Source organism: Mustela lutreola, chromosome 1 (genome assembly GCF_030435805.1).
Source record: "Mustela lutreola isolate mMusLut2 chromosome 1, mMusLut2.pri, whole genome shotgun sequence".
Taxonomy (NCBI): Eukaryota; Metazoa; Chordata; class Mammalia; order Carnivora; family Mustelidae; genus Mustela; species Mustela lutreola.
This window is the reverse complement of record NC_081290.1, coordinates 57,090,468-57,102,635: the sequence shown is the minus strand read 5'-3', so window position 1 is coordinate 57,102,635 and position 12,168 is coordinate 57,090,468. Positions and strand designations below refer to the sequence as shown.

At 39.9% G+C, this 12,168-nt stretch overlaps 1 protein-coding gene across 1 annotated transcript; it reads right to left on the bottom strand.

The window, feature by feature from the left end:
- Nucleotides 1–1,458: 1,458 nt before the first annotated feature.
- LOC131812185 (uncharacterized) lies at nucleotides 1,459–11,709 on the bottom strand. Its single transcript, XM_059141730.1, has 4 exons — nucleotides 11,652–11,709; nucleotides 10,923–11,501; nucleotides 7,015–7,235; nucleotides 1,459–1,865 (listed from the first exon to the last, which is right to left on the bottom strand). The coding sequence occupies exons 1-3, from the start codon at nucleotides 11,707–11,709 to the stop codon at nucleotides 7,186–7,188; spliced, it is 687 nt and encodes a 228-aa protein (XP_058997713.1). The 3' UTR covers nucleotides 1,459–1,865; nucleotides 7,015–7,185.
- Nucleotides 11,710–12,168: the final 459 nt, after the last annotated feature.

Genomic DNA, 12,168 nt, shown 5'->3' with positions numbered 1-12,168 from the left:
CCTATAAAGATTTTATTGCAGGGGCAACTAGATGGCCCAAGAGTCGGATGCACAGTTAAGCATCCAAGTTCTGATTTCTGATCCCAAGTTCTTGGAATCAAGCCCTGAGAAAGGCTCTGTGCTCAGTGGGGAGTTTTTTCCCCTTTATCTCCCTCTGCCCCTCCCCTTGCTCGTGTTCGCTCTCTCTCTCTCTCACATAAATAATAAATGTTCAAGGAAAAAGGAAAAGATTTTATTACATTCTTTCTATCCTGGATATACCAAGCTTCATTCAGGTTTAGATCCTAACTAAGACCTTTCTGTGACTACTACTTTCACAGGTCTTATTTACCACACCAGCAGTGCGAAAAACAACTCAAAGCATTCAAAGTTTACAGCATACTATGTCTTACCTTCTTAGCTCAAAAAATTAGTTGGATGGGCAAAGATGCTATCCTGAACACCTCTTTTCTGAGGCACAAACACCTTTAGGTGGAGGGATCTACAACTGAGGCAAAATTATAAAAGGAATGGAAGGTGGAAAAGAGCCCTGTCTTCTTTTAAAAAAGATTTTATTTATTTGGGGTGGGGGGTAGGGGAAGAGGGCACGAGAGTACATGAACATGGGGAGAAGGAGGCAGGAATCTCAAGAAGACTCTGTGCTGAGCGTGGAGCCTGATGCAGGGCTTGATCTCATGATCCTGAAACCATGAGCTGACCTGAACGAAGGCAGACGCTTAACCAACTGAACCATCCAGGCACCTCAGGAGCCTTACTTCTATTAAATTAAATGTTTGGCCTTTGGCAAATACTTAACTGAGCCTTAGTTTCCCATTTGTATAAATAAGGAAGTTAAAGGAGGTAGGATATAGAGCAACCTGGTTTACAGAAATTCTATCACGGCTTTGTAATCCATTATTCATATATTTTAGGACACCATTTCAAAAATGTTATTAAAGTCATTCACCTCCTAAAATCAACATAACAGAAGTTTTGTTTAGAAGCCACTACCTAAGTTTTAACTTTGGTTAAAACCTCCCCAAAGTTAAAACTTCAATGTAGCCATGATTAAACTTAACCATCAGTTTATAGGAAATACACATGGTAGAAAAGCTTGAGTATGAAGATGAAATCAGTCAAATCCAGTATATGAAAAATTCAGCTAGACAAATGACCTAATCTTTACAACAAATAAATGTCAAGGAGGCGAAGACAGCCTGTTACGTATTAAAAGATACAGTAAGAATTATTAATCATACAAAATATATGGACATGGTTTAGATTCCAATTCAAAGAAACAAGGGTGAAGACATTTTTTTTAGAAAATTAGAAAAACCTGAATGCTGGATATTAGATGAAATGCTATAATGGCCAAGACTTAAAATAATTCTAGCTGAGAGTAGGGTGCAGGAAGTGTGTGTATATGTGCGTGTATATGGGGAAGGGGGCCATTGAGACAAGGAACAGAAACTAAATTGGTCAAATATTGATAACAGTTCATTTTACTATTCTCTTTGATATTTTTCATAACAGTAAAAAAGAAGTATGATTTTCAAATCTATTAACTTTATGTACATATGACATGCTATTATCACTAGCCTGTTGAAGACATGGAATTCTCTATGCTAAGTACAAAATCTTAACAAACAAAAAGACAAAGTAGTAAGGACCCAATATAATTAAATAACAAGTGATGCATTCTGTATTTATTAAGAAAATAAGCCTTTGGAGCATCTGGGAGGCACAGTCAGTTAAGTATCTGCCTTTGGCTCAGGTCATGATCTCACGGTCCTGGAATCTAGCAGAAGTCTGGCTCTCTGCTCAGCGGTGAGTCTGTTTCTCTCTCTCCTTCTATGCTTGCGCTCTCTCGCTAATAAATAAAATCTCTTAAAAAAAAGGAAAAAGAAAATAAACCACTGAAACCTATAAAATTAATACATTAAAGTAGCTTCTCCAATTACCAACCCATGGCCCACCACATTTTTTCCACTAAAACCCCACCCAAAAGACCCCAAACTTGAGTCCCATATTAGAAATGGCTTTTAAAAGTCCCATTAGTTTGATTTTCACTGTGCTGCCTTGAAAAGATTGTTTAATCTTAGAAGCAAAACCCATTTCCTATGCTTAAATGTAATTATTTAGCTCTACTTCCACATTTGTTTCAGGATCACGTACATGTTGATTATTAAACAATTATATGTCATGTTATCATTTAAAACAAAAATTTTTGAGGGGCGCCTGGGTGGCTCAGTGGGTTAAGCCTCTGCCATCAGCTCAGGTCATGATCTTAGGGTCCTGGGATCAAACCCTACATCAGGTTCTCTGCTCAGCAGGGAGCCTGCTTTCCCCCCTCTCTCTGCCTACCTCTCTGCCTACTTGTGATATCTCTCTCTCTGTCAAATAATAAAATCTTTTAAAAAACTTTTTAAAAATACTATCAATGGGGCGCCTGGGTGGCCCAGTTGGTTGAACGACTGCCTTCGGCTCAGGTCATGATCCTGGAGTCCCAGGATCGAGTCCCACATCGGGCTCCCAGCTCCATGGGGAGTCTGCTTCTCCCTCTGAACTTCTCCTCACTCATGCTCTCTCTCATTGTCTCTCTCTCAAATAAATAAATAAAATCTTCAAAAAAAAAATACTATCAGATATTAAGATTATAAAAACATAATAATTAAGACAATGTGGGGATGCCTGTGTGGCTCAATCAGTTAAGTGTCTGCCTTCGGCTCAGGTCATGATCCCAGAGGATTGAGTCCTGCACCAGGCTCCCTGCTCAATGGGGAATCTGCTTCTCCCACTACCCTCCCCGCTACTTGTGATCTCCCCCCTCTCTCTCAAATAAACAAAATCTTAAAAAAAAAAAAAAAAAAAAAAAAAAAAAAGGCAACATAGGGGTGCCTGGGTGGCTCAGTCGGTTCAGCATTTGACTCTTGATTTTGTCTCAGGTCATGACCTCAGGGTCATGAGACTAGTCCCATATTGGGCTCCACACTGAGTGTAGAGTCTGCTTAATATTCTCTGGGACGCCTGGGTGGCTCAGTTTGTTAAGCGGCTGCCTTCGGCTCAGGTCATGATCCCAGCGTCCTCCTTGCTTGGCAGGGAGCCTGCTTTTCCCTCTGCCTCTGCCTGCCACTCTGTCTGCCTGTGTTTGCTCTCGCTTCTCTCTCTATGACAAATAAATAAAATCTTTAAAAAAAAAATTAAAAAAAAAAAAATTCTCTCCCCCACCCCTGCAATCAATCTCTCTCTCTCTCTCTAAAAAAAGGTGAGGCAATGTAATGCTGGTCTAGTGGTGGATAAAAATTGTAACTGAAAGAGACAAGAGGACGACATTCCATGCAGACTTCTGATGGGTGACAAAGTTCCCACTGTTGATCAGCTGAGGAGAAATAAAAAACTATTCAATAAATAGGGCTGGGTTGGGGCGCCTGGGTGGCTCAGAGGGTTAAGGCCTCTGCCTTCGGCTCGGGTCATGATCTCAGGGTCCTGAGATCGAGCCCCGCATCGGGCTCTCTGCTCAGCAGGGAGCCTGCTTCCCTTCCTCTCTCTCTGCCTGCCTCTCTGCCTACTTGTGATCTTTGTCTGTCAAATAAATAAATAAAATCTTAAAAAAAATAAATAAATAAATAAATAAATAAATAAATAAATAAATAGGGCTGGGCCAACAGTTATTCATATGGGGAAAAATGAAATTATATGAAATTGTATACTTCCCAAACATTAAAAAAAAAATTCCAGTAGAAGGATTTAAATGTGAAGTACAACATTCAGAAAAATATTGAGAGAATATCTTTTTTTATACTCTGGGGGTGGGAAGAATTTCTTAAATAAGATAAAAAAAGAGCACAGGCCATTAAAGGATAAAAAAAAATTTTTTTTTAAAGATTTTATTTATTTATTTGACAGAGAGAGATCACAAGTAGGCAGAAAGGCAGGCAGAGTGAGAGGGGGAAAGCAGGCTCACTGCTGAGCAGAGAGCCTGATGTGGGACTCAATCCCAGGACCCTGAGATCATGACCTGAGCCAAAGGCAGAGGCTTTAACCCACTGAACTACCCAGGCACTCCAATTAAAGGATAAATTTTATAAAATTAACTTCTGTCCATAAGTAACAACATGGCACAATAAAAAAAAGTGGACTAAGATATAAAAGGTATTTTATTGACATAGAAACAAGAAACATATGAAAATGTTCAACTCTTAGTTGTCAGAAAAATGCAATTAAAATGAACATTAAGATTTCAGTCCTCCCCTACCAGACTAGAAAAAGTAAAGCCTGACAATATCGCACATGGGCAAGAATGCAAAGTAAGAATTCTCATACACTGCTAATTGGAAATTAGTCCAATTATTTAAGAAAAATAACAGTATTATTAACTAAGCTACATAGATACATAATCCTACCACCTAACGATTCTAACTTTATTAATTTACTAGGGTTGCCCTAACAAAAAATAATGTATTCTAGGTGTCTTAAACAACAGAAATTTATCTTTCTGGTTTTGGAGGCTAGAAGAACAAAGATCAAAGTGTCGACAGGTTTGAGTTCTTGAGACTCTTGGCTTGTAGACAGATATCTTCTTGCAGTGCCCTCACATGGTCTTTCCTCTCTAAATAGACATGTTCTAATTTCCTTTTCTTTTACAACACCAGTCAGACTGGATGAGGGCCCCATCTCAAACGCCTTATTTTAACCTAGTCACCTATTTTAAGACCCAATCTCCACATCCAGTCACATTCTGAGGTACTGAGAGTTAGGGCTTCAACATATGAACTTTGTGGATACATAATTCAGTCCCAACTCTGCCTCTAGGCATTATTAGCCAAAGAAATTCTTACACATGTTTGAGAATCCTGATAGAAGTTCAGTTCATGGGGTTCATTGGTAGCTTAGTTGGTTAAGTGTCTGCCTTTGGTTTGGATCATCATCTCAGGGTCCCTGATCAGCTGGGAGTCTATTCCTCCCTCTCCCTCTGCCCTTGTGCTATCTCTCCCTTGCTCTCTCAAATAGATAAATAAAATCTTTAAAAATAAATATATAAAGTGATATCTCACTGTGGTTTAAAAAAAAAAAGCTTAGCTCATAACAGCACACAATAGACTGGAAAATCCAAGTGTGCTGTATTACTATCTAACAGTGAAAAGGAATGAACTCTAGCTACAAGCATAAATTTGGATTTTAGATTCTCAGAAACAGTACTAAGTGGAAAAAATAGTTACAAAAGCATATATGTAATATAACTCCATTTATATTAAGGTGAAAAAAGGCAAAGATAAAGCACATATTTTGGGATACATCTAGGTAGCCTTAAAACTAAAGTAAACTCTAAAGAAAAGCACGGTAATGAATGAGTGACACAAAATTCAGGATAGTGTTTTCCTCTGGAAAGGAAGGAAGAGGAAATACATTCAGAAAAAGGCACAAGACACTTAAAAAGGTACTTCAGCATTCCATTTCTTAACTCAGATGCTGGGATATATGTTCATTTTATTATTCTTTTATGAAGTAATAAAAAAATGTATTGGGTGCCTGGGTGGCTCAGTGGGTTAAAGCCTACGGCTCAGGTCATGATCCCAGGGTCCTGGGATTGAGCCCCACATCGGGCTCTCTGCTCAGCAGGAAGCCTGCTTCCTCCTCTCTCTCTGCCTGCCTCCACCCACTTGTGATCTCTGTCAAATGAATAAATAAAATCTTTTTTTTTTTTTTTAAGATTTTATTTATTTATCAGAGAAAGAGAGGGAGTGAGCGAGCACAGGCAGACAGAATGGCAGGCAGAGGCAGAGGGAGAAGCAGGCTCCCTGCCGAGCAAGGAGCCCGATGTGGGACTCGATCCCAGGACGCTGGGATCATGACCTGAGCCAAAGGCAGCTGCTCAACCAACTGAGCCACCCAGGTGTCCCCTGAATAAATAAAATCTTAAAAAAAAAAAATGTATTTGATCTTTGTCCCTGGTACAGTGCTCAAAAACCTTGGCATGTCCTGAGTGAAAAGAGTGTCATTGGTTATTCTGGAATCCAGAGTAACTTTAACTAGAGTTAATGGTAATGAGGTGACTCAAGGTGGAGGTTAGTGGTCCCTAGACACTTTCAGGATGGAAGCTCATCACCTGAAAAGCTAATTAGGTGATTACAGGGCTGGAATTTTCAGGCCCATCCTCTTATTTTCAGATAGGGGAGAGGAATTGCTGATTGAGTTCAAATAGCCAATGATTTAATCCAATACACCTATTCAATGAAATCTCATTAAAAAAAAAAAAACGCTGAAACAACCAGGCTCAAGCTTCTAGGTTGGTGAACACATCAATGTGCTGGGAAGATAGGATACCCACAGAGGTCAAGGAAGCTCTGCTCTCCTTTCCCCCCACACTTTGCCCTATGTATTTCTTCCATTCGGCTGTTTCAGTGGTAAACTTTACAATATAACTGTAATAGAGTGCCTGGGTGACTCAGTGGGTTAAGCCTCTGCTTTGATCTCAGGTCATGATCTCAGGGTCCTGGCATCAAGCCCCACATCAGGCTCTCTGCTCAGCAGGGAGCCTGCTTCCCCCACTCTCTCAGCCGCCTCTCTGCCTACTTGTGATCTCTCTCTCTGTGTCAAATAAGTAAATAAAATCTTAAAAAACCAAAACAGTAATAGTAAGCACAGCACCTACTTGAATTCTGTTCCGTTATTCTAGAGAATTCTCATATCTTATTTGGGGGTGTGGCAGTCATGGGAATCCCCCAAATTTGTAGTTAGGTAGGTAAAACTGCAAGTAGTTTGGGTATACCTGAGACTTGTGGCTAGTATCTGAAGTGGGGGCAGTTTTGTGGGAATAAGCCCTTGCTTGACCTGTAGGTCTACTCTAATGCTGGGTATTTAAATTACAGGGTACCCATTTGGTATCAAAGGATTGCTATTGAAACAACATATATTTAAATGGGATGTGTGCATGTATTACATACACCCTTCTCTCATCATATATTACATAATTAATAAGGAAAAATTTAACTACTGTGCATTTAAATCAAACAAAAACCATGAGGTAGCACTTACCTTTAACCTTGGGGCAATCATTACCCATAGGTCTTAAGTCTTGAAAGAGCCGCGTCTACCTGTATCCTCACATTTGGATTTTTAACTTTTAGTCTAGTAAGAGCTTCATCCATTTTATGCACAAAATATTATCAATCTGGCCTTTTCCCAGCATATTTCCCAAGAACTTATTTAGAATCTGGCACAACAAACACTGAACTTCATTGCTATATGCCTCAATCCTAAAAAGGAAAAGAAAAAAAAAATCAAATTATTCCCAGGAGGCATTATAATGACAACCATCTGATTTTCCCTAAGTTCAGAATTCTAGAATTTAATAATAACTCATGAGGAAGTTACAATTTATGCAAAAAAATAAAAAATATAAATAACAGAAAAAAGAAAAAGGCTTTAACGTTAATGTCATTCATAGTCATAGATATACTACATATGCATTTAATATAGTCTCAAAATAACCCTTATCTGAAATAATATTTGCCAAATAACAGGATGCAATAATTTTTGGACCAAAATTTAACTTCTTTCCTAAGTAGAATTCTCATTTAAATATATTTACCTGAAACTGGTTCTTAAATTTTTTTAAGTAAAGCTAGCATTATAATAATAAAGTAAATCTAGCATTATATAATAAATTAGCTTTTGATTATAATCATATTTTATCCTACAGAAAAAATGTATAACGTGACTTTCATGTGACATAAATATGTGTATGTAGGTACATATAACATAAACTTACTTATCATCACACATAACATTTATTTTTTTAAAAGACTATTTATTTGAGAGAGAGAGACAAGCAGACTTGGTAGCAGGGACCCGATGTGGGGCTCTATCTCATGACTCCAAGATCATGACCTGAGCTGAAATCAAGGCTTGGACATTCAACCGAGCCACCCAGGTGCCCCTATTTATCATCACATATAATTTAGACCCCTAGCTGTCTTCTCTCTAAATTATTAAAGCCCTAAAGGCTTTCACCCAGTAAGTTTTTGGATGATACATACACTCACTGCAAATGTTAATACTAATTGAGAAAACTTGCAGAGTACTTTCAAGATAAAGTAAAATAATTAAAATAAGTTGAAATGTCACTGTCTTCATATTCCCTCTACTTGGCTAAATGAAGTAATAAACTGGTCCAAATTCTATTTCTTGCTCCGCTGCAGATTTCATATTTACAGACTATCATAATGTATTTAAGGTATGAACAAATGCCTCCTGAAAAAATGCTTTACTGACAACCAGAAATATAAAACCAATCCTTCACAAACTACATTGATAAGTCTTTATCCCTAGCACTGACCTAAGACTCTCCAAGATATTAATGTCTCATCAAACTAAATCTTTATTCCTTAATAACTTTTAATCATCTATCCAGAAGAAATGATTAAGGAAGAAAGACTTGGTAATCATTTACTTGTGTCTCTCCTGTTTCTGAATTACTTCTGCCATGGATTAAAGCAGCATAAGACTTTGATTACAAAAGACTGTTTTGATTCCTCTACACATCCTTCAGTCTATTTAGAAAAATGTACCAAATACAGTTCAGTTGTCAATTCTTTTATAATTTCACCTGCCTATAACACAGCAATTTCACTTTGATATATCATTTATCATTTTAACTCCTATTCCCACACTACTCAGGATATTACTTACAAATGTTCATATCTGTCAAAAACATTCTCCCAGGGGCACCTCAGTGGCTTAGTGTGTATGGGTAGGTAGGGGTAGGGCATCTGCCTTCTGCTCAGGTCATGATCCCAGGGTCTAGGCTCTCTGCTCAACTGGGAGCCTGCTCCCTGTGTTTGTGTTCTCTCTCATTCAAATAAATAAACTCTTAAAAAAAAAACTTCCAATTATATTTCAGTGGTTCCCAAACACTCCCAAAAACAAACAAAAAAGCAATAGCTCTCGTATTTGGCTGCTGGGAGGATAGAATGGACCACTCTATGAAGGGCAACTGTAATTACCACATTTACTAATACACTTCCTCTTTGACCCAGCAATTCCCCTCAGATAATCTGACAGCTACCCCTGCAAATGTAGGAAATATGTATTCATTAAAGCTTTGTGTCTAGGGGTGTCCGACTGGCTCAGTCAGTAGAGCATACCACTTTTGATCTCGGGATTGTGAATTCGAGCTCTCAACACTGGGTACAGAAATTACTTTAAAAAAAAAAAAAGTCACTTCTAATACGTAAATACTGGAAACACAAGTGTGTACCTGTAGTGCACTGGCTATTAGAGCATGTCCACAAAATAGAACATGTGACAGCTTAAAAAAAAATGAAGAAATCTAACTAATAAGGAGTATCCAGAATATACTATTAAATGAAAGAAGCAAAGTGCAGAACAATGTAGAAAATCTTGAAGGAGAAATGAAAGAACACATATTCACATTTGCTTGTATCTGCATGAAGCCCTGAGGGTAAACAAGAAACTAGTTAAAAATGGTTATCTGTAAAAGACTGAGGGAAAATACTGGATGGGGACTAGGAAAGGAGCAAGTCTTCTCGGTGAATTTCTTTCTATATACTTGGAGCATGTAAAATATTTACTAATCAAAAAATGTTTTTAAAAATCCAGTGAGGGGCGCCTGGGTGGCTCAGTGGGTTAAAGCCTCTGCCTTGGGCTCAGGTCATGGGCTCAGGTCATGATCCCAGGGTCATAATCCCAGGGTCCTGGTATCAGGGAGTCTGCTTCCTCCTTTCTCTCTCTCTGCCTGCCTCTCTGCCTACTTGTGATCTGTCTGTCAAATAAATAAATAAAATCTTTAAAAAAAAAAAAAATCCAGTGAAACAAACCTGGGTGGCTCTGTGGGTTAAGACTAGGTCTTTGGCTCAAGTCATGACCTCAGGGTCTTCTGATGGGAGACCTGCCTCAGGCTCTCTGCTCAGCAGGAAGCCACTTTCTCTCTCTCTCTCTCTCTCTCTCTGCCTCTCTGCCTACTTTGTGATCTCTGTTAAACAAATAAAATCTTAAAAAAAAAAAAAAATTGAACATCCAGTGAAATAGTTTTTTAAAAATATCTTTGTGTAATCCTGCCAAATAAGAAAAATTAGCTTGAGAAAAAGAAATTTTTTTTCTATCTTTTTCCCTCTGAATAAATTAGCCAACCATATATGTTTGTTCAACATCATTCTTCGGTCATTTTTTTAAAACTTCCAGAAAGTGATCGCTTTTCTGTTCCTAGAATTGCTGCTATTCTTCTCTTCAATATCCTGTTGAGTTTGTAGGTGTTCAGAATGGATTGGTATCTAGCTGAATTCCTGGGACCAGACAAAATTTAGGTCCCCGGCTCCACCAATATCTTGCTCCTGCAGTCTATCTAGTCCATTTTTTTTTCTATTTCTTATAAAACCATAATAAAAGCCAATTAAGTATATCAACCTGAAAAATATCTGGTTTGTAGCAAAGATGCGCTTACTTACACTGATTTTGTCAATAACAAAGAAGTGTGTTTTGTTAAAATCATTACAGGGCATAAACACAAATTTGTATTTATGTATGTATTTTAAACCTGGTTAATGAAATGCAGATTAATGTTAAAATCAGTGAGCTCTTAACCTGAAGAGACACCGAACTGTGATCATTAAATGCAATACTGGTCTCTAAATAAGTAAACCAGGTAAAATGGTACTAAAACTCAAAATTCACTACAATCCTCTTATTATAAGACTGCCGGGATGTGCGTGCGCTCACGAGTCACTCGCGGGTCCGCGGGAAGGGGGGAGGGGCGGCCGGAGGCCCGTGGGGAGAGGGGGTGCCCGGGCGACGTCGGGCTGACCTCCAGACCTCTCTGAACCGGGTGGGGAAGGTTCAGAAGGTTGGAGTCCGGAGGGCCACGGGAGGCTCCTGGGAAGGCTGGTCCCAGGAGGGCGAGGGGCGAGCCCCGGGGCCGCGCTTACCGTGCGGTAGGCGCGGCTCAGCGCTGGTGATCTTGTTCTGGTGCGGCTGCTGCGTCCGCTGGAAGGCCTCCTTAACCGGCAGCGGCTCTTTCTCCGCCCCCATGGCGGCGGACCTGGCCGGGACAAGCCTCGTCCGCTCCGGGGTGCAGGGGCCCGACGGAACGTCAAGTCTACAAAGCCCCCTCAGGATCGGGTTAGCCCGCAGCTGAGCCCCCAAATTGGAATTACCGCCCGAGTGTTCAAGTAACTCCCGCGGGAGAAGGAAATACCGCGAGACTACCGCGGGAGCGCTTGGACAGGGAAGAGGCGGACCGGGCCTCTGGTTTGGCGCGTGCGCAGAAAGCCGAGCCTGTCCTTTTCCTACTGGAAGTGAGATGTTTATGGGTGGTAGGTTTCGGCCGGAAGTGGTGTTGCGTAGGGAAGGGAGGGATGCGCTGAATCGCTGCTTGACGGGCGAAACGCTAGGCTTGCGGCTCTGGGGTGGAGGTGAGGAGAAAGGCAGCCAGTGATATGACTGGACCTCAGACTTGTAAGGGGCGATATTCCAGGGTTCGTCGGGGGAGGCACATTCTGGTTTTGCTCAAGAGACGAATCGAGGTCTCCCGGGAGAAGGAGGTTTGAGGGAAGCTATTCTAGGGTCGGCTGAAAGGGTCAGACTGAAATTCTTCTCAGGCCTGAGAGGGCTGCAGGGAACAGGAATCTGCTGAAGTGGATAACGTGTGAATATACCCAGAGGTGATACCGGGAACTTCCTATCCTTAAGGTCTGGGGTGCTAATGGCGTGCATAAAGGGAAACAGGGAGTACAAGAGATGGAAGGTAATGTTAAGTTACGGGTTAGGAGACCGATCGGCAATGCCTGCAGGAGGGAATCAAGCCTTATCGATTCTTTTAAAAAGTAGAATTATTTTAGACAAAGATAGAAACAGAAGTGTAACTCATACATTGTGTACTTGCCATTTAATTGGAGAAATAAATAACATAAATTGTTTGATAATATAAATTGAAGTCCTTTGTCTACTCGACACAATTTCATTCTGTTCCTCTTGCCCAAGGTAACCACTCCCCCAAGCACCTTTGTGTTTTAATTTCATACATAGTACTGTTTTGCATAATTTTAACAACCAGTAATGTAATACCCTTTTGCAGCTTGCTTTTTTACTTAACATACTTTTTTTTTTAAAGATTTTATTTATTTATTTGACAGACAGAGATCACAAGTAGGCAGAGAGGCAGGCAGAGACAGA

Coding starts and splice junctions, on each gene's coding strand:
- LOC131812185 (XM_059141730.1), bottom strand. CDS start 11,709: ATGCACGCCATTAGCACCCCAGACCTTAAGGATAGGAAGTTCCCGGTA. Junction 11,502..11,651: donor GTTCCCGGTATCACCTCTGG/GTATATTCACAC, acceptor TCGTCTCTTGAG/CAAAACCAGAATGTGCCTCC. Junction 7,236..10,922: donor TGAGCCGCGCCTACCGCACG/GTAAGCGCGGCC, acceptor TTTCCTTTTTAG/GATTGAGGCATATAGCAATG.